The 23,868-nt window shown below is 46.4% G+C and overlaps 2 protein-coding genes and 22 non-coding genes across 24 annotated transcripts; 1 reads left to right on the top strand and 23 right to left on the bottom strand.

Annotated features, from left to right (window-relative positions):
- Positions 1-460: 460 nt before the first annotated feature.
- trnaw-cca (transfer RNA tryptophan (anticodon CCA)) lies at positions 461-532 on the bottom strand. Its single transcript has one exon. It is a non-coding gene; the product is annotated as a tRNA-Trp (tRNA).
- A 135-nt stretch (positions 533-667) lies between these two features.
- On the bottom strand, positions 668-739 carry trnaw-cca (transfer RNA tryptophan (anticodon CCA)). The gene has a single exon. It is a non-coding gene; the product is annotated as a tRNA-Trp (tRNA).
- A 557-nt stretch (positions 740-1,296) lies between these two features.
- trnaw-cca (transfer RNA tryptophan (anticodon CCA)) lies at positions 1,297-1,368 on the bottom strand. The gene has a single exon. It is a non-coding gene; the product is annotated as a tRNA-Trp (tRNA).
- Positions 1,369-1,887: 519 nt separating this feature from the next.
- Positions 1,888-1,959, bottom strand: trnaw-cca (transfer RNA tryptophan (anticodon CCA)). The gene has a single exon. It is a non-coding gene; the product is annotated as a tRNA-Trp (tRNA).
- Positions 1,960-2,094: 135 nt separating this feature from the next.
- trnaw-cca (transfer RNA tryptophan (anticodon CCA)) lies at positions 2,095-2,166 on the bottom strand. Its single transcript has one exon. It is a non-coding gene; the product is annotated as a tRNA-Trp (tRNA).
- Positions 2,167-2,308: 142 nt separating this feature from the next.
- Positions 2,309-2,380, bottom strand: trnaw-cca (transfer RNA tryptophan (anticodon CCA)). The gene has a single exon. It is a non-coding gene; the product is annotated as a tRNA-Trp (tRNA).
- Positions 2,381-2,515: 135 nt separating this feature from the next.
- On the bottom strand, positions 2,516-2,586 carry trnaw-cca (transfer RNA tryptophan (anticodon CCA)). The gene has a single exon. It is a non-coding gene; the product is annotated as a tRNA-Trp (tRNA).
- A 142-nt stretch (positions 2,587-2,728) lies between these two features.
- On the bottom strand, positions 2,729-2,800 carry trnaw-cca (transfer RNA tryptophan (anticodon CCA)). Its single transcript has one exon. It is a non-coding gene; the product is annotated as a tRNA-Trp (tRNA).
- A 143-nt stretch (positions 2,801-2,943) lies between these two features.
- On the bottom strand, positions 2,944-3,015 carry trnaw-cca (transfer RNA tryptophan (anticodon CCA)). The gene has a single exon. It is a non-coding gene; the product is annotated as a tRNA-Trp (tRNA).
- Positions 3,016-3,357: 342 nt separating this feature from the next.
- Positions 3,358-3,429, bottom strand: trnaw-cca (transfer RNA tryptophan (anticodon CCA)). The gene has a single exon. It is a non-coding gene; the product is annotated as a tRNA-Trp (tRNA).
- Positions 3,430-3,948: 519 nt separating this feature from the next.
- Positions 3,949-4,020, bottom strand: trnaw-cca (transfer RNA tryptophan (anticodon CCA)). The gene has a single exon. It is a non-coding gene; the product is annotated as a tRNA-Trp (tRNA).
- A 135-nt stretch (positions 4,021-4,155) lies between these two features.
- Positions 4,156-4,227, bottom strand: trnaw-cca (transfer RNA tryptophan (anticodon CCA)). The gene has a single exon. It is a non-coding gene; the product is annotated as a tRNA-Trp (tRNA).
- A 142-nt stretch (positions 4,228-4,369) lies between these two features.
- trnaw-cca (transfer RNA tryptophan (anticodon CCA)) lies at positions 4,370-4,441 on the bottom strand. The gene has a single exon. It is a non-coding gene; the product is annotated as a tRNA-Trp (tRNA).
- A 141-nt stretch (positions 4,442-4,582) lies between these two features.
- On the bottom strand, positions 4,583-4,653 carry trnaw-cca (transfer RNA tryptophan (anticodon CCA)). The gene has a single exon. It is a non-coding gene; the product is annotated as a tRNA-Trp (tRNA).
- A 142-nt stretch (positions 4,654-4,795) lies between these two features.
- trnaw-cca (transfer RNA tryptophan (anticodon CCA)) lies at positions 4,796-4,867 on the bottom strand. The gene has a single exon. It is a non-coding gene; the product is annotated as a tRNA-Trp (tRNA).
- A 135-nt stretch (positions 4,868-5,002) lies between these two features.
- On the bottom strand, positions 5,003-5,074 carry trnaw-cca (transfer RNA tryptophan (anticodon CCA)). The gene has a single exon. It is a non-coding gene; the product is annotated as a tRNA-Trp (tRNA).
- A 143-nt stretch (positions 5,075-5,217) lies between these two features.
- trnaw-cca (transfer RNA tryptophan (anticodon CCA)) lies at positions 5,218-5,289 on the bottom strand. Its single transcript has one exon. It is a non-coding gene; the product is annotated as a tRNA-Trp (tRNA).
- Positions 5,290-5,631: 342 nt separating this feature from the next.
- On the bottom strand, positions 5,632-5,703 carry trnaw-cca (transfer RNA tryptophan (anticodon CCA)). Its single transcript has one exon. It is a non-coding gene; the product is annotated as a tRNA-Trp (tRNA).
- Positions 5,704-6,222: 519 nt separating this feature from the next.
- Positions 6,223-6,294, bottom strand: trnaw-cca (transfer RNA tryptophan (anticodon CCA)). The gene has a single exon. It is a non-coding gene; the product is annotated as a tRNA-Trp (tRNA).
- A 135-nt stretch (positions 6,295-6,429) lies between these two features.
- On the bottom strand, positions 6,430-6,501 carry trnaw-cca (transfer RNA tryptophan (anticodon CCA)). Its single transcript has one exon. It is a non-coding gene; the product is annotated as a tRNA-Trp (tRNA).
- A 349-nt stretch (positions 6,502-6,850) lies between these two features.
- trnaw-cca (transfer RNA tryptophan (anticodon CCA)) lies at positions 6,851-6,922 on the bottom strand. Its single transcript has one exon. It is a non-coding gene; the product is annotated as a tRNA-Trp (tRNA).
- A 283-nt stretch (positions 6,923-7,205) lies between these two features.
- Positions 7,206-7,277, top strand: trnaw-cca (transfer RNA tryptophan (anticodon CCA)). Its single transcript has one exon. It is a non-coding gene; the product is annotated as a tRNA-Trp (tRNA).
- Positions 7,278-9,165: 1,888 nt separating this feature from the next.
- Positions 9,166-11,873, bottom strand: LOC130381841 (fish-egg lectin-like). The gene is made up of 5 exons (XM_056589635.1): positions 11,702-11,873; positions 11,076-11,312; positions 10,515-10,732; positions 9,989-10,122; positions 9,166-9,685 (listed from the first exon to the last, which is right to left on the bottom strand). The coding sequence occupies exons 1-5, from the start codon at positions 11,754-11,756 to the stop codon at positions 9,544-9,546; spliced, it is 786 nt and encodes a 261-aa protein (XP_056445610.1). The 5' UTR covers positions 11,757-11,873; the 3' UTR covers positions 9,166-9,543.
- Positions 11,874-14,221: 2,348 nt separating this feature from the next.
- Positions 14,222-16,898, bottom strand: LOC130381840 (fish-egg lectin-like). Its single transcript, XM_056589634.1, has 5 exons — positions 16,748-16,898; positions 16,002-16,241; positions 15,205-15,422; positions 14,760-14,893; positions 14,222-14,476 (listed from the first exon to the last, which is right to left on the bottom strand). Exons 1-5 carry the CDS (start codon positions 16,800-16,802, stop codon positions 14,335-14,337), a joined length of 789 nt encoding a protein of 262 aa, XP_056445609.1. The 5' UTR covers positions 16,803-16,898; the 3' UTR covers positions 14,222-14,334.
- Between the last annotated feature and the right edge of the window lie 6,970 nt (positions 16,899-23,868).

Genomic DNA, 23,868 nt, shown 5'->3' with positions numbered 1-23,868 from the left:
GAATTACAGCAAAAAAATAATAACATCTGAGAAATTATTCCCATTTTGAGAACCCGTCTGCCACAATGTAGTCTACAAATCTGCTGACCCTGACGTGATTTGAACACGCAACCTTCTGATCTAGAGTAAGACACTCTACCATTGCGCCACAAGGTCTGAAATACTGCTCATCAAGAGCACTGAGATGAAGTTATTTATTGCCAATATATATTATGCAAATATTGGAATATTATAGTTTCAGCTACAAATCAGCTGACCCTGACGTGATTTGAACACGCAACCTTCTGATCCAGAGTAAGACGCTCTACCATTGCGCCACAAGGTCTGAAATACTGCTCATCAAGAGCACTGAGATGAAGTTATTTATTGCCAGTAGATATTATGCAAATATTGGAATATTATAGTTTCACGGCAGAAACACGGCAGAACCCGTCTGCCACAATGTAGTCTACAAAACTGCTGACCCTGACGTGATTTGAACACGCAACCTTCTGATCTGGAGTCAGACGCGCTACCGTTGCGCCACAAGGTCTGAAATACAGCTCTGTAAGACCACTGACATTACCTTCTTTATTGCCAGTAAATCGTGTGGGATTGGTGGAAAATTATACTTTCACGGCAAAAACTCTTTGATCAAGACTTACCGACCGTCTAATAAAGACAACCCTGACCCTTAAGTGAATTGAACACGCAACCTTCTGATCTGGAGTCAGACGCGCTACCGTTGCGCCACAAGGCCGATTATTTGCGTCTATACAAGCTTGAAAGAACGGCATCAGTTACAGCTAGTGAGCCTCAGAATTACAGCAAAATAATAATAACATCTGAGAAATTATTCCCATTTTGAGAACCCGTCTGCCACAATGTAGTCTACAAATCTGCTGACCCTGACGTAATTTGAACACGCAACCTTCTAATCTGGAGTCGGACGCGCTACCGTTGCGCCACAAGGTCTGAAATACTGCTCTTTAAGACCACTGACTTTACCTTCTTTATTGCCAGTAGATAGTGTCTGATAATTGTAATATTATAGTTTCACGGCAGAAACTCTTAGATCATGACTTAAAGAATGACTACTGGAGAATTGCCTGAACTTGACGTGATTACAAGACGCAACCTTCTGATCTAGAATAAGACGCTCTACCGTTGCGCCACAAGGTCTGAAATACTGCTCATCAAGAGCACTGAGATGAAGATAGTTATTGCCAGTAGATATTATGCAAATACTGGAATATTATAGTTTCACGGCAGAAACTCTTAGATAATGACTTAAAGAATGACTACTATAGAAATACCTGACCCTGACGTGATTTGAACACGCAACCTTCTGATCTGGAGTCAGACGCGCTACCGTTGCGCCACAAGGCCGATTGTTTACGTCTATACAAGCTTGAAAGAACGGCATCAGTTACAGCTAGTGAGCCTCAGAATTACAGCAAAAAAATAATAACATCTGAGAAATTATTCCCATTTTGAGAACCCGTCTGCCACAATGTAGTCTACAAATCTGCTGACCCTGACGTGATTTGAACACGCAACCTTCTGATCTAGAGTAAGACACTCTACCATTGCGCCACAAGGTCTGAAATACTGCTCATCAAGAGCACTGAGATGAAGTTATTTATTGCCAATATATATTATGCAAATATTGGAATATTATAGTTTCAGCTACAAATCAGCTGACCCTGACGTGATTTGAACACGCAACCTTCTGATCCAGAGTAAGACGCTCTACCATTGCGCCACAAGGTCTGAAATACTGCTCATCAAGAGCACTGAGATGAAGTTATTTATTGCCAGTAGATATTATGCAAATATTGGAATATTATAGTTTCACGGCAGAAACACGGCAGAACCCGTCTGCCACAATGTAGTCTACAAAACTGCTGACCCTGACGTGATTTGAACACGCAACCTTCTGATCTGGAGTCAGACGCGCTACCGTTGCGCCACAAGGTCTGAAATACAGCTCTGTAAGACCACTGACATTACCTTCTTTATTGCCAGTAGATCGTGTGGGATTGGTGGAAAATTATACTTTCACGGCAAAAACTCTTTGATCAAGACTTACGGACCGTCTAATAAAGACAACCCTGACCCTGACGTGATTTGAACACGCAACCTTCTGATCTGGAGTCAGACGCGCTACCGTTGCGCCACAAGGCCGGTTGTTTGCATATACACAAGCTTGAAATAACGGCATCAGTTACAGCTAGTGAGCCTCAGAATACAGCAAATTGTTAATAACACCAGAGAAATTATTCCCATTTTGATAACCCATTTGCCACAATGTGTTCTGTAAATCAGCTGACCCTGACGTGATTTGAACACGCAACCTTCTGATCTGGAGTCAGACGCGCTACCGTTGCGCCACAAGGCCTTAAAAAATGCAAAATAAAACCGCTTACATGATGTTATTTATTGCCAGTAGATCGTGTCTGATTAGTGGAAAATTATACTTTCACGGCATAAACTCTTTGATCAAGACTTACCGACCGTCTAATAAAGACAACCCTGACCCTGACGTGATTTGAACACAAACCTTCTGATCTGGAGTCAGACGCGCTACCGTTGCGCCACAAGGCCGGTTGTTTGCATATACACAAGCTTGAAATAACGGCATCAGTTACAGCTAGTGAGCCTCAGAATACAGCAAATTGTTAATAACACCAGAGAAATTATTCCCATTTTGAGAACCCATTTGCCACAATGTGTTCTGTAAATCAGCTGACCCTGACGTGATTTGAACACGCAACCTTCTGATCTGGAGTCAGACGCGCTACCGTTGCGCCACAAGGCCGATTGTTTGCGTCTATACAAGCTTGAAAGAACGGCATCAGTTACAGCTAGTGAGCCTCAGAATTACAGCAAAATAATAATAACATCTGAGAAATTATTCCCATTTTGAGAACCCGTCTGCCACAATGTAGTCTACAAATCTGCTGACCCTGACGTGATTTGAACACGCAACCTTCTAATCTGGAGTCGGACGCGCTACCGTTGCACCACAAGGTCTGAAATACTGCTCATTAAGACCACTGACTTTACCTTCTTTATTGCCAGTAGATAGTGTCTGATAATTGTAATATTATAGTTTCACGGCAGAAACTCTTAGATCATGACTTAAAGAATGACTACTGGAGAATTGCCTGAACTTGACGTGATTACAAGACGCAACCTTCTGATCTAGAATAAGACGCTCTACCGTTGCGCCACAAGGTCTGAAATACTGCTCATCAAGAGCACTGAGATGAAGATAGTTATTGCCAGTAGATATTATGCAAATACTGGAATATTATAGTTTCACGGCAGAAACTCTTAGATAATGACTTAAAGAATGACTACTATAGAAATACCTGACCCTGACGTGATTTGAACACGCAACCTTCTGATCTGGAGTCAGACGCGCTGCCGTTGCGCCACAAGGCCGATTGTTTACGTCTATACAAGCTTGAAAGAACGGCATCAGTTACAGCTAGTGAGCCTCAGAATTACAGCAAAAAAATAAGAACATCTGAGAAATTATTCCCATTTTGAGAACCCGTCTGCCACAATGTAGTCTAAAAATCTGCTGACCCTGACGTGCTTTGATCACGCAACCTTCTGATCTAGAGTAAGACACTCTACCATTGCGCCACAAGGTCTGAAATACTGCTCATCAAGAGCACTGAGATGAAGTTATTTATTGCCAATATATATTATGCAAATATTGGAATATTATAGTTTCAGCTACAAATCTGCTGACCCTGACGTGATTTGAACACGCAACCTTCTGATCTAGAGTAAGACGCTCTACCATTGCGCCACAAGGTCTGAAATACTGCTCATCAAGAGCACTGAGATGAAGTTATTTATTGCCAGTAGATATTATGCAAATATTGGAATATTATAGTTTCACGGCAGAAACACGGCAGAACCCGTCTGCCACAATGTAGTCTACAAAACTGCTGACCCTGACGTGATTTGAACACGCAACCTTCTGATCTGGAGTCAGACGCGCTACGGTTGCGCCACAAGGTCTGAAATACAGCTCTGTAAGACCACTGACATTACCTTCTTTATTGCCAGTAGATCGTGTTGGATTGGTGGAAAATTATACTTTCACGGCAAAAACTCTTTGATCAAGACTTACGGACCGTCTAATAAAGACAACCCTGACCCTGACGTGATTTGAACACGCAACCTTCTGATCTGGAGTCAGACGCGCTACCGTTGCGCCACAAGGCCGGTTGTTTGCATATACACAAGCTTGAAATAACGGCATCAGTTACAGCTAGTGAGCCTCAGAATACAGCAAAATGTTAATAACAGCAGAGAAATTATTCCCATTTTGATAACCCATTTGCCACAATGTGTTCTGTAAATCAGCTGACCCTGACGTGATTTGAACACGCAACCTTCTGATCTGGAGTCAGACGCGCTACCGTTGCGCCACAAGGCCTTAAAGAATGCAAAATAAGACCGCTTACATGATGTTATTTTTTGCCAGTAGATCGTGTCAGATTAGTGGAAAATTATACTTTCGCGGCAAAAACTCTTTGATCAAGACTTACCGACCGTCTAATAAAGACAACCCTGACCCTGACCCTGACGTGATTTGAACACAAACCTTCTGATCTGGAGTCAGACGCGCTACCGTTGCGCCACAAGGCCGGTTGTTTGCATTTACACAAGCTTGAAATAACGGCATCAGTTACAGCTAGTGAGCCTCAGAATACAGCAAATTGTTAATAACACCAGAGAAATTATTCCCATTTTGAGAACCCATTTGCCACAATGTGTTCTGTAAATCAGCTGACCCTGACGTGATTTGAACACGCAACCTTCTGATCTGGAGTCAGACGCGCTACCGTTGCGCCACAAGGCCTTAAAGAATGCACAATAAGACCGCTTACATGATGTTATTTATTGCCAGTAGATCGTGTCAGATTAGTGGAAAATTATACTTTCACGGCAAAAACTCTTTGATCAAGACTTACCGACCGTCTAATAAAGACAACCCTGACCCTTAAGTGAATTGAACACGCAACCTTCTGATCTGGAGTCAGACGCGCTACCGTTGCGCCACAAGGCCGATTATTTGCGTCTATACAAGCTTGAAAGAACGGCATCAGTTACAGCTAGTGAGCCTCAGAATTACAGCAAAATAATAATAACATCTGAGAAATGATTCCCATTTTGAGAACCCGTCTGCCACAATGTAGTCTACAAATCTGCTGACCCTGACGTGATTTGAACACGCAACCTTCTAATCTGGAGTCGGACGCGCTACCGTTGCGCCACAAGGTCTGAAATACTGCTCTTTAAGACCACTGACTTTACCTTCTTTATTGCCAGTAGATAGTGTCTGATAATTGTAATATTATAGTTTCACGGCAGAAACTCTTAGATCATGACTTAAAGAATGACTACTGGAGAATTGCCTGAACTTGACGTGATTACAAGACGCAACCTTCTGATCTAGAATAAGACGCTCTACCGTTGCGCCACAAGGTCTGAAATACTGCTCATCAAGAGCACTGAGATGAAGATAGTTATTGCCAGTAGATATTATGCAAATACTGGAATATTATAGTTTCACGGCAGAAACTCTTAGATAATGACTTAAAGAATGACTACTATAGAAATACCTGACCCTGACGTGATTTGAACACGCAACCTTCTGATCTGGAGTCAGACGCGCTACCGTTGCGCCACAAGGCCGATTGTTTACGTCTATACAAGCTTGAAAGAACGGCATCAGTTACAGCTAGTGAGCCTCAGAATTACAGCAAAAAAATAATGACATCTGAGAAATTATTCCCATTTTGAGAACCCGTCTGCCACAATGTAGTCTACAAATCTGCTGACCCTGACGTGATTTGAACACGCAACCTTCTGATCTAGAGTAAGACACTCTACCATTGCGCCACAAGGTCTGAAATACTGCTCATCAAGAGCACTGAGATGAAGTTATTTATTGCCAATATATATTATGCAAATATTGGAATATTATAGTTTCAGCTACAAAACTGCTGACCCTGACGTGATTTGAACACGCAACCTTCTGATCTAGAGTAAGACGCTCTACCATTGCGCCACAAGGTCTGAAATACTGCTCATCAAGAGCACTGAGATGAAGTTATTTATTGCCAGTAGATATTATGCAAATATTGGAATATTATAGTTTCACGGCAGAAACACGGCAGAACCCGTCTGCCACAATGTAGTCTACAGAACTGCTGACCCTGACGTGATTTGAACACGCAACCTTCTGATCTGGAGTCAGACGCGCTACCGTTGCGCCACAAGGTCTGAAATACAGCTCTGTAAGAACACTGACATTACCTTCTTTATTGCCAGTAGATATTATGCAAATATTGATATATTATATTTTCACGGCAGAAACTCATAGATCATGACTTAAAGAATGACTACTATAGAAATACCTGACCCTGACGTGATTTGAACACGCAACCTTCTGATCTGGAGTCAGACGCGCTACCGTTGCGCCACAAGGCCGTTTAATTACATATACACAAGCTTGAAATAACGGCATCAGTTACAGCTAGTGAGCCTCAGAATACAGCAAAATGTTAACAACACCAGAGAAATTATTCCCATTTTGAGAAACCATTTGCCACAATGTGTTCTGTAAATCAGCTGACCCTGACGTGATTTGAACACGAAACCTTCTGATGTGGAGTCAGACGCACTATTGTTGCGCCACAAGGCCTTAATGAATGCACAATAAGGCCGCTTACATTATGTTATTTATTGCCAGTAGATCGTGTCAGATTAGTGGAAAATAATACTTTCACGGCAAAAACTCTTTGATCAAGACTTACGGACCGTCTAATAAAGACAACCCTGACCCTGACGTGATTTGAACACGCAACCTTCTGATCTGGAGTCAGACGCGCTACCGTTACACGACAAGGCCGATTGTTTGCGTCTATACAAGCTTGAAAGAACGGCATCAGTTACAGCTAGTGTAACTGATGTAACAATCGGCCTTGTGGCGCAACGGTAGCACGTCTCACTCCAGATCAGAAGGTTGCGTCTTCAAATCACGTCAGGGTCAGCAGATTTGTAGAACACATTGTGGCAGACGGGTTCTCAAAATGGGAATAATTTCTCAAATATTATTATTTTTTTGCTGTATTCTGAGGCTCACTAGCTGTAACTGATGCCGTTCTTTCAAGCTTGTATAGAAGCAAACAATCGGCCTTGTGGCGCAACGGTAGCGCGTCTGACTCCAGATCAGAAGGTTGCGTGTTCAAATCACGTCAGGGTCAGCAGATTTGTAGAACACATTGTGGCAGACGGGTTCTCAAAATGGGAATAATTTCTCAAATGTTATTATTTTTTTGCTGTATTCTGAGGCTCACTAGCTGTAACTGATGCCGTTCTTTCAAGCTTGTATAGAAGCAAACAATCGGCCTTGTGGCGCAACGGTAGCGCGTCTGACTCCAGATCAGAAGGTTGCGTGTTCAAATCAGCTGATTTTGAAAATACACCACTCAAATAGTCCAACCCCCTCTCCTTCAATGCTGACTCTGACTCCAACCATTCCAAGTACATGGACGCGCAATCATGCACGAGCGCGAACACAGATGTGCGAGAGCGAGCCAGGCTAGCTAGGTTGGAGTTTAGGGTTGTCTTATAGTGCTAGGTCCAAATGTGGATTAGCTGGTTAGCTAGCTCCAGTAGCTACTGCAGGATAACAACAAACAGAGGCTTGCTCTGGGTCAAGAGCTTTTAGTACGTGCACGAAGGGGTCACGCGTGGGGGGAAGGGGAGTGCAGTACGACCGTTTGATTGACGTACTTACTGCCCAATGCCACTCGGTGGTAGTTTTTCGAGCCCTGCCCGTTCCACAGATGATAGACTTGTTTAATTTTCTTGTCAGTACTTATAACTCAGTGGTTGTAAGTGGGTTATGATAAAGATTTCAAGTAATTTTGCAAAAATGGCCAAAAAAGAGAATTCAATACCCAACCTTTAAGTCATGATCTAAGAGTTTTTGCCGTAAAACTATAATATTCCAATAATCGAACACTATCTACTGGCAATGAATATCGGCATGGCAGAGGTCTTATTTAACCGGAAAAAAAACCGATTGTGATACCCCTTATGTTTTGTTCTATAACGACAATACAACAACAGTTGTACCGCTTAGGTTTTATTGTATGACGACAATAAAACTACATGTTTTATTTATGTTTTATAATAACAAATAAAAACAACGGTGGTGCTGTTTACATTTGTTACATTTTACATTTGTTACATGTTATATTGTTATCCTGCCGTTGGTGATTGCAAAAACTGAGATTTTTTGGGTTTAGCATTGCAATTTCTTCAAATTCTAACGCTGCTATTGTTAATAAGTAGTCGTTCAAACTAGTTTAGATCACCATTTACATTTACATTTAGGGCATTTAGCAGACGCTTTCATCCGAAGTGACTTACAATAAGTACATTTGTCATAAGAAGTGCAACAATATATCGCTGTCGGTACAGTAAGGATGTTCATAGAACCAAGTGCAAGTACATCAAATCGCTACGCAAACCAATTCCCCGGGTTACAGCAATGATAGCAGCTACTGCAGTTGCTACACAGTTATGTACTATAATACAATACAACACAATACAATACAATGTACAATGGTGGCCAAAAGGGGGAGGGTGACTATGAAGAGTCGAGGTAGACTCTGAACACCAGGTTTCTAAAATAGGCTTGATTGACACATCATATGTCAACGAAATTGGTGCCATTATGGAGTCAGAGAGCTAGAGCTCCAAAGCTTCGCAGACAGGGGGCCAGGGGCCACTCCCACAGCAAATGCCATCCCCATTTTCAAACCCAAATTTCAATACCAAAACCAGCCACCAGGGGGGAGGGCAAACTTTGCTCAGAGGTAGCCCAGGCCCTTATCTACCACGCCCACTAATTAAATGTCCGATGCCCCTCCCCCTTTTCCCATGCCCCAGCTTTGTAGTGTGCTCCCATGTAAAAAGAGAAGAAGGTTGCCACTAGAGGGTCGGAGATAATCTTGCCTTCCAAAGTTCGGAGTATCCCTTTAATATCAATATTACTATTGTGGTCACATGACTGTCCAGGAAGTACATTATGCTGAAAAAACAACAGACAGGAGACAACGTAGTCCACAAGGGTTTTAATAAATGCTTTTAAATGATTAGGGGTCATGGATGGAAGGAGGAGAGGGGAGGCGATGAGGAGAGGGGAGGGGGTGGCGATGGAGAGGGGAGGGGGTGGCGATGGAGAGGGGAGGAGGTGGTGATGGAGAGGGGAGGAGGTGGTGATGGAGAGGGGAGGAGGTGCTGATGGAGAGGGGAGGAGGTGGTGATGGAGAGGGGAGGAGGTGGTGATGGAGAGGGGAGGAGGTGGTGATGGAGAGGGGAGGAGGTGGTGATGGAGAGGGCAGGGGGTGGCGATGGAGAGGGGAGGAGGTGGTGATGGAGAGGGGAGGAGGTGGTGATGGAGAGGGGAGGAGGTGCTGATGGAGAGGAGGTGAGAGGAGGGGGTGGAGCTGATGGCGCTCAGTGCATGCAGAACATGATCATTCCAGCGTTGGAGACCACCCAAAGCCTCCCCAGGTCGTAGGAGAGGTGCCTTATTGCCACACCCATGGGGATGTTAGACCAAAAGGTCCCGTGTGTTCGACCGGCATTCACCCCTGCCCTGGAGGGGAGAGAGAGGGAGACAATGGGAGTGAGCATAGGAGGGAGAGAGACCGAGACAGGAGAGCAACATGGTCTGTAGCGGACTGCTTTATGGTCTGGAGCGGACTGGTCCTTAGCGGTCATGTTGATGGTCCGTAGAGGTCTGGTTGATGGTCTGTGGCGGTCTGGTTGATGGTCTGTGGCGGTCTGGTTGATCGTCTGTGTCGGTCAAGTTGATGGTCTGTGTCGGTCTGGTTAATGTTCTGTGGCGGTCTGGTTGATGGTCTGGTCTATGGTTTGGTTGATGGTCTGTATCTCCTACCTCAGATAAACTTTGCCGTCGGTGCTTAATCCGAACACCAGGCCGTTACTGGCTGCCTCGACCATCTTCATCTTCAGGCTGCCGGAGGAGACGACCTGCCACCCGGTTTGGCTGCAGGAGTTGGGGTTGACGGACTGGAGAGACAACCAATCACAACCCATCACTTAGGACCGAGGTTTAGGTACTAGGATACAGATGGTTGGTTAGTTTAGGTACTAGGTTAGAGATGGTTAGATAGGTACGAGGTTAGAGATGGCTAGTTTAGGTACGAGGTTAGAGATGGCTAGTTTAGGTACTAGGTTAGAGATGGTTAGTTTAGGTGTTGGGTTAGAGATGGCTAGTTTAGGTACTAGGTTAGAGATGGTTAGTTTAGGTGTTGGGTTAGAGATGGCTAGTTTAGGTACTAGCTTAGAGATGGTTAGTTTAGGTATGAGGTTAGAGATTGTTAGTTTAGGTTGTAATGTTAGAGATGGTTATGAACCATCATCATGGTTCATGATGATGATGATTATGATGATGGTCTTACCCGGGTGTGGTACACGCGTCCAATGGTATCCACCCCCCAGCACCCGTACAGGCCGCAGCTATAGTACTTCAAACTGTAGGCGGGCAAAGCTGACCAGCTCACTGAGCCTGCACCCTTGAACGCTCTCGCATAGGCCGTTCGCAGGCAGTAGGCCCGAGAACCAGTGCTTCCAACCAAGAAGCCATCTCCTCCTGCGTCCACCTGGGACAAAGAGAGTCCTGGACCAAGACATGAGCGAGACGTGAGTGAGACGAGAGCGAAATATGAACAAGACATGATAGACATGAGATAGACATGAGATAGACATGATAGACATGAGATAGACATGAGATAGACATGAGATAGACATGAGCGAGACATGAGTGAGACGTGAGCGAGATATGAGCAAGACATGATAGACATGCGATAGGCGTGAGATAGACATAATGGAGACATGAGCAAGACATGAGCGAGACATGAGATAGACATGAGAAAGACAAGAGATTGACATGAGATAGACATGAGCGAGGCATGACAAACTGGCTACCCGCTGTGTTCGATCGTATAATCAAAGCCCCTCACCGGGAACTCTGGTGAAGTTTCCCCCGATCATTTTGTAGAGCTTATTGTTGCTGCTGACCCCCCAGGTGCCGGTGTCGCCGGTGGTGATGTGCTTCATCCTTTGCCCATGGAGGTACGACCAGGAGGGTCCGTTGAGGAAGAAGTTCTGTTGCCATTGGTTGGTTGCGAGCACTAGGCCCTTGCTGGCATCGATCTGTCTGGCTTGATGCAGGGTGGGAGCCCCAAGACAACGCCATGCTGTGGATCATCTCCACGTTAGCACTCTGTGGACCTGCTCTAAAATCTCCATGTTAGACCTCTGTGGACCTGCTCTAACATTTCCTCATTATGCTCTGTGCCTTTTTTCCTCAGTTGGGACATTAGAACGAACATTTAAGGAAAAACATTCCACTTTTTATTTCATTTAATCTATTCACAATGCTATTCGTCATGATACCGTTCTTGTGTAGAAATATGACGACAGAAACGTTTTTAAAATGTGTTAAGTTGTAGAGTGATACTTGTGAAAGTATCACTCAAGATATTATTTTGATAAAAATGCCCTGGATCAAATTACTCTGTTCTTCTGCACTTGTTTCTATCTATCGTGTACAAAACATGTTTTAGAAGGTTCTGAGTAGACTCACCATGACTGCCGGAGACCATGCTCAGCAGGAGCACGAAGAACACTACAGCTGTCATCTTCACGGTCTACTGGTGTCCGATCTGTCTGTCTTTCTCTGTGTCTTGCTATGGTGTGTCCCAACAAGGAAAATATTTCACCAGACCCAGCTGGACCAGTTGTGCCAGTATCCGGAGCTACTGGCACAGGGTGACTAATCAGAAATCAACACAAATACCCTTGACATCAAACACACTCTACACAGCCAGTATTCCCTCTTACCCTCAGGCCGCAGATACAGAGCCCCTACAGTAAGGACAAACAGAGCCCTGTCAAGTTTTGTCCCGGCATCCATAAGACTCTTGAATGATTTAACCCCTCCTTGAACTGTATCCTCTTGTCTTAATACCTGGAATCGTTTTAAATTATTTATTTATCCTCCACTATGGAGGTAATAATTATATTTATTTGTTAGGCTTAGGCAAGGATTTATTTTTATTTTTATTTTCTGCAGGGCTGATGGTGTATGTTTGCGCGTGTGTGCGTGTTTTTCTTTTGTTTATTGTATGTACTGTTGGGTATGGACACACCCTGCTGCTCCTCCACATCTGAAGTTCCTAACAGAAAAATAAAGTAATTTGAATTGAATTGAATTGAGGGTCTGCTGTTTCCTAGTGTAAAATTCACAAAACGGGATCTTAAACTGGGCATCATTTCTATGATAAATTGACTTCTTTGCTCTATTCTGGTGCTCTCTAGCTGCAACTGACACATTTCATTGGAGCTCAAAAGAAGGTAAACAAAAGGCCTTGTGGCGCAACGGCAGCGTGTCTGATTCCAGGTCAGGAGGTTGCATGTTCAAATCACGTGAAAGTCAGCATATTTACAGTGCAGGTTGTGCCGAACGGTTTCTCAAATCGGGCATCATTTCTCAGATGAAATGAATATTGTTCCCAAATTTGGGGCTCACTACCTGTAACTGATGCAGTTAAATCAAGCTCAACTCCAAGCAGATAATAGGAGTTGTGGCGCAACGGTATCTCAACTTACTCCAGATCAGAAGCTTGCATGTTCAAATCACAACAAGGTCAGTGAGTACTCCTGCAGTCATTCCTGCAGTCACGATTTTAATAGTTTCATCTGTTTCTCTGGGCCCCCCCTTCCTGGGAGGAGGCCAACAGCAGTTGGTCGCTGGGTAAGAGGAGGAGGGGGGGCGGAGGAGTTGAAGACAATATGTAACGACAGTGGTACCTCATATGATTTATTTTATATCTAATAAAACGATAGTGGTATCCCTTATGTTTTGTTCTATAACGACAATAAAAAAACAGTGGTACCGCTATGTGTTATTTTATAACGACAATAAAACGACAGTGTTACCACTTTTGTTTTATTTTATAACTAATAAAACAACAGTGGTACCCCTTATGTTTTATTCTATAACGACAATGCAACAACAGTTGTACCGCTTATGTTTTATTTATGTTTTATATCAAATAAAAACAACAGTGGTGCTGTTTACTTTTGTTACATTTAACATTTGTTACATGTTACATTTGTCTTCAAGAAGATTGTTGCATGTTATCCTGCCGTTGGTGAGGGCAGAAACTAAGAATCTTTGTGTTAAGCATTGCAATTGGCTCAAATTCTAACGCTGTTGTTGATAGTAAGTAGTCGTTCAAGCTAGTTTAGATCAGCAGGTTTCTAAAATACGCTTGATTGTCGTATCATATCTCACCGAATTTGGCCCCATTGTGAAGAAAGAGAGCTAGAGCTCTCAAACTTTGCAGACAGGGGGCCAGGGGCCACTCCCACAGCAAATGCCATCCCCATTTTCAAACCCAAATTTCAATACCAGAACCAGCCACCAGGGGGGAGGGCAAACTTTGCTCAGAGGTAGCCCAGGCCCTTCTACCACGCCCACTACTTAAATGTCCCATGACCCTCCCCCTTTTCCCATGCCCCAGCTTTGTAGTGTGCTCCCATGTAAAAAGAGAAGAAGGTTGCCACTAGAGGGTAGGAGATAATCTTGCCTTCCAAAGGTCGGAGTATCCCTTTAATATCAATATTACTATTGTCAATGTGTTGTGGTCACATGTCTGTCCAGGAAGTACATTATGCTGAAAAAACAACAGACAGGAGACAACGTAGTCCACAAGGGTTTTAATAAATGCTTTTAAATGATTAGGGGTCATGGATGGAAGGAGGAGAGGGGAGGCGATGAGGAGAGGGGAGGAGGTGGTGATGGAGAGGGGTGGAGGTGGTGATGGAGAGGGGAGGAGGTGGTGATGGAGAGGGGAGGAGGTGCTGATGGAGAGGGGTGGAGGTGGTGATGGAGAGGGGAGGAGGTGGTGATGGAGAGGGGAGGAGGTGGTGATGGAGAGGGGAGGGGGTGGTGATGGAGAGGGGAGGAGGTGGTGATGGAGAGGGGAGGGGGTGGTGATGGAGAGGGGAGGAGGTGGTGATGGAGAGGGGTGGAGGTGGTGATGGAGAGGGGAGGGGGTGGTGATGGAGAGGGGAGGCGGTGGCGATGGAGAGGGGAGGAGGTGGCGATGAAGAGGGGAGGAGGTGGTGATGGAGAGGGGTGGAGGTGCTGATGGAGAGGGGTGGAGGTGGTGATGGAGAGGAGGTGAGAGGAGGGGGTGGAGCTGATGGCGCTCAGTGCATGCAGAACATGATCATTCCAGCGTTGGAGACCACCCAAAGCCTCCCCAGGTCGTAGGAGAGGTGCCTCATTGCCATACACATGGGGATGTTAGACCAGGAGGTCCCTTGGGTTCGACCGGCATATATCCCCGCCCTGGAGGGGAGAGAGAGGGAGACAAAGGGGGTGAGCATAGGAGGGAGAGAGACCGAGACAGGAGAGCAACTTATGGTCTGGAGTGGACTGGTCCTTAGCGGTCATGTTGATGGTCTGTAGAGGTCTGGTTGATGGTCTGTGGCGGTCTGGTTGATGGTCTGTGGCGGTCTGGTTGATGGTCTGTGGCGGTCTGGTTGATGGTCTGTGGTGGTCTGGTTAATGGTCTGTGGCGGTCTGGTTGATGGTCTGGTCTATGGTGCGGTTGATGGTCTGGGTCTCCTACCTCAGATACACTTTGCCGGCGGTGCTTAATCCGAACACCAGGCCGTTACTGGCCGCTTCAACCATCTTCATCTTCAGGCTGCCGAAGGAGACGACCTGCCACCCGGTTTGGCCGCAGGAGTTGGGGTTGACGGACTGGAGAGACAACCAATCACAACCCATCACTTAGGACCGAGGTTTAGGTACTAGGATACAGATGGTTGGTTAGTTTAGGTACTAGGTTAGAGATGGTTAGATAGGTACGAGGTTAGAGATGGCTAGTTTAGGTACTAGGTTAGAGATGGTTAGTTTAGCTGTTGGGTTAGAGATGGCTAGTTTAGGTACTAGCTTAGAGATGGTTAGTTTAGGTATGAGGTTAGAGATTGTTAGTTTAGGTTGTAATGTTAGAGATGGTTATGAACCATCATCATGGTTCATGATGATGATGATTATGATGATGGTCTTACCCGGGTGTGGTACACGCGTCCATGGGTATCCACCCCCCAGCACCCGTACAGGCCGCAGCTATAGTGCTTCAAACTGTAGGCGGGCAAAGCTGACCAGCTCACTGAGCCTGCACCCTTGAACGCTCTCGCATAGGCCGTTCGCAGGCAGTAGGCCCGAGAACCAGTGCTTCCAACCAAGAAGCCATCTCCTCCTGCGTCCACCTGGGACAAAGAGAGTCCTGGACCAAGACATGAGCGAGACGTGAGTGAGACGAGAGCGAGATATGAACAAGACATGATAGACATGAGATAGACATGAGATAGACATGAGATAGACATGAGATAGACATGAGATAGACATGATAGACATGAGATAGACATGAGATAGACATGAGATTGACATAATGGAGACATGAGCAAGACATGAGCGAGACATGAGATAGACATGAGAAAGACAAGAGATTGACATGAGATAGACATGAGCGAGACATGAGATAGACATGAGATTGACATAAGATAGACATGATAGACATGAGATAGACATGAGATTGACATAAGATAGACATGATAGACATGAGATAGACATGAGATAGACATGAGCGAGACATGAGATAGACATGAGATTGACATAAGATAGACATGATAGACATGAGATAGACATGAGATTGACATAAGATAGACATGATAGACATGAGATAGACATGAGATTGACATAAGATAGACATGATAGACATGAGATAGATATGAGATAGACATGAGCGAGGCATGACAAACTGTGGCTCCCCGCTGTGCTCGACCGTATAATCAAAGCCTCTCACCGGGAACTCTGGTGAAGTTTCCCCCGATCATTTTGTAGAGCTGGTTTTTGGTGCTGACCCCCCAGGTGCCGGTGTCGCCGGTGGTGATGTACTTCATCCTATGCGGCCCATGGATGTACGTCCAGTACACTCCGTTGAGGAAGTAGTTCTGGTTATATTGGTTGGATGCAACCACTTGTCCCTTGCTGGCATCGATCTGTGTGGCTCGATTCAGGGTGGGACCCTCCTGGCAACGCCATGCTGTGGATCATCTCCACGTTAGAACTCTGTGGACCTGCTCTAACATCTCCACGTTAGAACTCTGTGGACCTGCTCTAACATCTCCACGTTAGACCTCTGTGGACCTGCTCTAACATCTCCACGTTAAACCTCTGCGGACCTGCTCTAACATCTCCACGTTAAACCTCTGTGGACCTGCTCTAACATCTCCACGTTAGACCTCTGTGGACCTGCTCTAACATCTCCACGTTAAACCTCTGCGGACCTGCTCTAGCATCTCTGCGTTATGCTCTGTCCTTTATTTATTCTTCAGTTGGGACGTCAGAAGCAACATTTAAGGAGAAAAATTTAGAAATATGAATACAGAAAGTATTTTAAAATTTGTTAAGTTGTATAGCAGTACTTAAGAAAGTATCACTCGAGATATTATTTTGGTAAAAATGCCCTGGATCAAATGACTGTTCTTCTGCACTTGTTTCTATCTATCATGCACAAAACTTGATTCAGAATGTTCTGAGTAGACTCACCATGACTGCCGGCGACCAGGCTCAACAGGAGCACGAAGCACACTACAGCTGTCATCTTCAGGGTCTTCTGGTCTCTGATCTGTCTGTCTGTCTCTTGGTCTGGTCATAGTGTGTCCAGAGGAGGCTAATATATCACCCGTACCCAGCAGGACCAGTTCTGCCAGTAGCCTGAGTTTACGGTCAGGAAACCCCAAGAGATGACTACCTCCGCATAGTTGGGCAGCATTTCATAAACACCAAGGCGTATAGTCCTGAGTCCCAGCCAAAAAAACTGAACCAGAAAGAGAGAGAGAGAGAGAGAGAGAGAGAGAGAGAGAGAGAGAGAGAGAGAGAGAGAGAGAGAGAGAGAGAGAGAGAGAGAGAGAGAGAGAGAGAGGGAGGGGGGGGGGGGGGGGGGCCTGAAGTCTTTCTCTCATCCCTGATGAGGAAGGACTACCCATAATTAGACTCATCAAAATTCCCTTGTTTGTTTACAATGCCTGGACAAATCCTCCCCACTGTAAATGCTGTGTATGAACAGTGTAGCTTGAATTGATCTTTTAGGAGATACTGGAATTATTTTAGAATGCCACATTTTACTTTTTATATATTGATTATTTAATATTCAAATATTTGATGTGTATATATATATTTGATATTTAATGTCTCATACTTCGAACTCCGAATTGTTCACCAGCTTTGACAATATTAACGTTGCCAATAAAGCATTAAAGAGACAAAGAGAAAGACAGAGAAAAAGAAAAAAAGAGAAAACGAGAGAGAGAGAACAAGAAAGAGACAGAGAGAGAGAATGAGAGAGAGAGAGAGAGAGAGAGAGAGAGAGAGAGAGAGAGAGAGAGAGAGAGAGAGAGAGAGAGAGAGAGAGAGAGAGACACACACACACACACACAGAGAGAGGGATATAGAGAGAGGGATATAGAGAGAGAGAGAGAGATAGAGAGTGAGAGAGAGAGTTTTGGCCAATTGAATTAACAAGCCCCCTCCCAGACTAGCAGGCCAGTGAGGCTACTGGTTTCAGGGCGTGTTGGAGGACAGAGCTGGGCATGGCTGGTCTCAGGCCAGCCGTTCTTCATCACATCCAAGGGGGGGAGACTCTGCAGTCTAGGTGAACTCTGAACCAGACCAGGCCTGTCTCTGTGTCTTGGTATGGTGTGTCCTAAGGAGGCTAATCTAGCTGGTCGTACCTGGTACTAACTGGTCCTAGCCGCTCATAGCTGGTAGTAGCTGGTACTAGATGGTCCTCGCTAGTCGTGTCCACTCCATTATGGGAAAATGAAAAGTAGATCATAAGGGATTATGGATCCATAGTTGTGGTTTTATTCTAAAACGTAAATATACGTTAGGCTTATGATATGATAGCCTACTGTCCTACTGTATTATACAAACAAAGTTTGTTTAATGTGAAACAGGGTGATACACATTAAACAAATGGTCCATAACAGCAACAGAGCCCCCAAGGAAAGGAGGGAAGGCCTCAAACACAAACCTGCAGACCCCTCGCCAGTCAACTACCAACATGCCCTTCGAATCGAAACTAATGAATGCCTTGCTCTACCTACTGCTCATACGTGTGTGTGTGTGTGTGTGTGTGTGTGTGTGTGTGTGTGTGTGTGTGTGTGTGTGTGTGTGTGTGTGTGTGTGTGTGTGTGTGTGTGTGTGTGTGTGTGTGTGTGTGTGTGTGTGTGTGTGTGTGTGTGTGTGTGTGTGTGTGTGTGTGTGTGTGTGTGGAGGGGGGGGGGGTATGTTTGTGTGTTTCAGTGTGCACAGGTTAAACCAGTCTACACACACAATCAGGAGATCTCCCTTGCCCTGATCATGAACTACAACTGTGACACTTAACCCGAGTCAACACCCTCCCCCTCGCTAATGTTCAGAGGAGCCCGCTGAAGTACCCTCGATGGAGCGTAGCAAAGGACATCGGTACAGTCCCCTTTAAGAGCAAGGAGCCAGCATTGCAAAGAACTATAAACACATGGCCGCCACACGCCTGATTCACGCGATAAACACACGGCCGCAACACGCCTGATTCAGACGATAAACACACGGCCGCAACACGCCTGATTCACGCTATAAACACACGGACGCATCACGCCTGATTCAGACGATAAACACACGGCCGCAACACACCTGATTCACGCTATAAACACAGGGCCGCATCACGCCTGCTTGGTTCCGAGTCCAAAACAGACCGCGGGGCCCCTAAAGGACGCAGCAGACCGCGGGGCCCCTAAAGGACGCAGCAGACCGCGGGGCCCCTAAAGGACGCAGCAGACCGCGGGGCCCCTATAGGAGGCAGCAGACCGCCGGGCCCCTAAAGGACGCAGCAGACCGCCGGGCCCCTAAAGGACGCAGCAGACCGCCGGGCCCCTAAAGGACGCAGCAGACCGCGGGGCCCCTATAGGAGGCAGCAGACCGCCGGGCCCCTAAAGGACGCAGCAGACCGCGGGGCCCCTATAGGAGGCAGCAGACCGCGGGGCCCCTATAGGAGGCAGCAGACCGTGGGGCCCCTAAAGGACGCAGCAGACCGCCGGGCCCCTAAAGGACGCAGCAGACCGCGGGGCCCCTAAAGGACGCAGCAGACCGCGGGGCCCCTAAAGGACGCAGCAGACCGCGGGGCCCCTATAGGAGGCAGCAGACCGCCGGGCCCCTAAAGGACGCAGCAGACCGCCGGGCCCCTATAGGACGGAGCAGACCGCCGGGCCCCTAAAGGACGCAGCAGACCGCCGGGCCCCTAAAGGACGGTGGTGTTAAGTTTTTTTTAACCAGTCGTTTGAAAATAAATAATCTCCTTCCTGTTGGCCTGTATCTCTGGAATGCTCTTTCAGTTGCTCTCTGAGGTTTGATTATTATTGTTAAGAATAAATAAATTAATTGAGGAAGTCCGGGTCTATTCTACCCGAACTGGTCAGATCGGATTAATTAAATACCTGCATGACATTCTAATAATACATTACATGCAAATGCTACACACTATCTATCAAGTAAGAGTCAATGATTTTGAACAACTCGTCTGCAGTTGCTCTGTTAGTTACACGTTTGCAGAAAAGCAAATCCTCCCTCAAATCTTCTCAATCAATGAATCTGAAGTATGCTATTAATAAAAACACTCTTTGTAAATGTCAGTAGCTTCATCCATCTGCAGAGCAAAACGTTTGTCTCGTATTTTGTCATTATGCTGCTCCTCTATGTCTTTTAAGCAACTCTGTCGTAGGCCTACATGACAGTTGAGTATAGTTTTTTTTTTGGAAGAAACCAATGGCCTTATCTCTGTGTTTGGGATGTGAAGTCTTCAAGTGGCGTCTTAACTTGTTCGGCCTCATACTGTCAGAAGCTAATATTTTGAGACACACAACACACTGCGGTCTCACTTCATTGTCCACCGTTGTACTGGTGAAACCGAGGGTGAGAAATGCCACATCATACCTTCTTGTCTTTGTTTTGGTAGTTTAGGCATTTGGTGTGGATTCATCTTCTGCTTTACGTTTACCTGGCAGTACTTTCACAAACCTTTCCATGAATTGCTATGTAGCAGTGAAGAAGAAAAATGTTTGCCCGTCATTTATATTTAGCCTCACGTGCCCCACGCCGCGTCCCACCTCGCGCCGCGCCCCCCCTGTCATAACTCCGCCCCCTCCCCCGTTTGAAAACCTAACTGAAGTATAACTAGGTTACCTTAACTATACTAACATTAACTGAAGTATGACTAGGTTATCTTAACTATACTAACATTAACTGAAGTATAATTAGGTTATCTTATCTATACTAACATTAACTGAAGCATAACTAGGTTATCTTAACTATACTAACATTAACTGAAGTATAACTAAGTTATCTTAACTATACTAACATTAACTGAAGTATAACTAGGTTATCTTAACTATACTAACATTAACTGAAGTATAACTAGGTTATCTTGACTATACTAACATTAACTGAAGTATAACTAGGTTATCTTGACTATACTAACATTAACTGAAGTCTAACTAGGTTATCTTAACTATACTAACATTAACTGAAGTATAACTAGGTTATCTTAACTATTATAACATTAACTGAAGTATAACTAGGTTATCTTAACTATACTAACATTAAATGAAGTATAACTAGGTTATCTTAACTATACTAACATTAACTGAAGTCTAACTAGGTTATCTTAACTATACTAACATTAACTGAAGTATAACTAGGTTATCTTAACTATACTAAAATTAATTGAGGTATAACTAGGTTTACTTAACTGTACTAACATTACTGAAGATTAACTTTGTTAACTTAACTATATTAACATTAACTCATTCAGGATGTAGACACACGGCCGCATCACTGGGCCCCTAAAGGACGCAGCAGACCGCCGGGCCCCTAAAGGACGCAGCAGACCGCCGGGCCCCTAAAGGACGCAGCAGACCGCCGGGCCCCTAAAGGACGCAGCAGACCGCCGGGCCCTAAAGGACGCAGCAGACCGCCGGGCCCCTAAAGGACGCAGCAGACCGCCGGGCCCCTAAAGGACGCAGCAGACCGCCGGGCCCTAAAGGACGCAGCAGACCGCCGGGCCCCCAAAGGACGCAGCAGACCGCCGGGCCCCTAAAGGACGCAGCAGACCGCCGGGCCCTAAAGGACGCAGCAGACCGCCGGGCCCTAAAGGACGCAGCAGACCGCCGGGCCCCTATAGGACGCAGCAGACCGCCGGGCCCCTAAAGGACGCAGCAGACCGCCGGGCCCTAAAGGACGCAGCAGACCGCCGGGCCCTAAAGGACGCAGCAGACCGCCGGGCCCTAAAGGACGCAGCAGACCGCCGGGCCCCTATAGGACGCAGCAGACCGCCGGGCCCTAAAGGACGCAGCAGACCGCCGGGCCCCTAAAGGACGCAGCAGACCGCCGGGCCCCTAAAGGACGCAGCAGACCGCCGGGCCCTAAAGGACGCAGCAGACCGCCGGGCCCTAAAGGACGCAGCAGACCGCCGGGCCCCTATAGGACGCAGCAGACCGCCGGGCCCTAAAGGATGCAGCAGACCGCCGGGCCCTAAAGGACGCAGCAGACCGCCGGGCCCTAAAGGACGCAGCAGACCGCCGGGCCCCTAAAGGACGCAGCAGACCGCCGGGCCCCTAAAGGACGCAGCAGACCGCCGGGCCCTAAAGGACGCAGCAGACCGCCGGGCCCCTAAAGGACGCAGCAGACCGCCGGGCCCTAAAGGACGCAGCAGACCGCCGGGCCCCTAAAGGACGCAGCAGACCGCCGGGCCCCTAAAGGACGCAGCAGACCGCCGGGCCCTAAAGGACGCAGCAGACCGCCGGGCCCCTAAAGGACGCAGCAGACCGCCGGGCCCTAAAGGACGCAGCAGACCGCCGGGCCCCTAAAGGACGCAGCAGACCGCCGGGCCCCTAAAGGACGCAGCAGACCGCCGGGCCCTAAAGGACGCAGCAGACCGCCGGGCCCTAAAGGACGCAGCAGACCGCCGGGCCCCTATAGGATGCAGCAGACCGCCGGGCCCTAAAGGATGCAGCAGACCGCCGGGCCCTAAAGGACGCAGCAGACCGCCGGGCCCTAAAGGACGCAGCAGACCGCCGGGCCCCTAAAGGACGCAGCAGACCGCCGGGCCCCTAAAGGACGCAGCAGACCGCCGGGCCCTAAAGGACGCAGCAGACCGCCGGGCCCCTAAAGGACGCAGCAGACCGCCGGGCCCTAAAGGACGCAGCAGACCGCCGGGCCCCTAAAGGACGCAGCAGACCGCCGGGCCCCTAAAGGACGCAGCAGACCGCCGGGCCCTAAAGGACGCAGCAGACCGCCGGGCCCCTAAAGGACGCAGCAGACCGCCGGGCCCTAAAGGACGCAGCAGACCGCTGGGCCCCTAAAGGACGGTGGTGTTAACTCGACTTTCCTCATTTTTGCCTGGTTCTGTTTATTTTCAACCAGTCGTCTGCATCTCCTTCCTGTTGGCGTGTATCCCTGGAATGCTCTTTCTCTTCCTCTCAGATGTCTTCTGAGGTTGGGTTGTTTGATTATTAGTGTTAAGAATAATTAAGGGTTTCCTGACCGTAAGCTCAGGCTACTGGCAGAACTGGTCCTGCTGGGTAATGCTGGTGATGTATTAGTAACGCATTACAAGTAACGCAAATGAGTAAAAAAGTACATTTTTCGGGTAACGAGTACTTTTCGCGTTCCTTTTTTAATATTTGATTTAGAATTCTACTCTTTACTCAATTACATTTTCCACTGTGCCTTCATTAAAATGAGTATTTTGATAAAGACATTATCTTCGTTGACTGTAATACAATACTTTTACTGGAGTATAGATTTTCAGTACTCTACCCACCACTGCTAGTGGGCGTGTCCACCTAGATCTTTGCTGGTTAGTCTACCAGCCTACCCAGTTGACTGAAGTAAACGTTGCTCATCTATCCAGCACAGATCTAGGTGGACACGCCCACTAGTGATGTCATATGGGCCCGATTTTCGAAACGTCTTGGAAAAGTCGAAAAGTCGAATAGTCGAAAAACTGGCTAATCACACTCACACCTGGTGGTATAATATGTCCCATTTAAAGGCACCCAGTGCAACTTTATGTAAACATTCAATGAAAAACAAACATTCAATTTCTAGTCTTTTTTACACGTAGTAAGTTTCAATAACTCCATACCATTACATATCGACATTCAAGGAGAAAAGATGAGACGTCGCTGTGTGGTGAGAACTGATAGAAAATCGTAAACAACAACAATCGCCGGTGGGGAGACGCCATTTTTCCATTGACTGGAAGCCTGCTTTATTTATTGTAGGTTACAAAAAATAAAGAAAATGGCGGCATTGTTGTTGTTATCGATTTTCTATCAGTTCTCACCACACCACGACGTCTCATATTTGCTGCTTGAATGTCGGTATGTAATGGTATGGAGTTATTGAAACTTACTACGTGTAAAAAAGACTAGAAATTGAATGTTTATTTTTAAGCCTCGAAAGTTGCACTGGGTGCCTTTAATGTATGTTTACACAATTTAACTTATATTTTTTCTTGTGTTGTAACTGTGTACTACTGTCCATCTTGGCCAGGACTCTCTTTTAAAAGAGATCATAACCCAACAGAGAGGAGGAGAACCCAACAGAGAGGAGAACCAAGGGAGGTGGCA

Source organism: Gadus chalcogrammus, chromosome 4 (genome assembly GCF_026213295.1).
Source record: "Gadus chalcogrammus isolate NIFS_2021 chromosome 4, NIFS_Gcha_1.0, whole genome shotgun sequence".
NCBI classification, from domain to species: Eukaryota; Metazoa; Chordata; class Actinopteri; order Gadiformes; family Gadidae; genus Gadus; species Gadus chalcogrammus.
The sequence above is the reverse complement of the archived record's forward strand: the minus strand, read 5'-3'. Positions and strand labels throughout refer to the sequence as shown.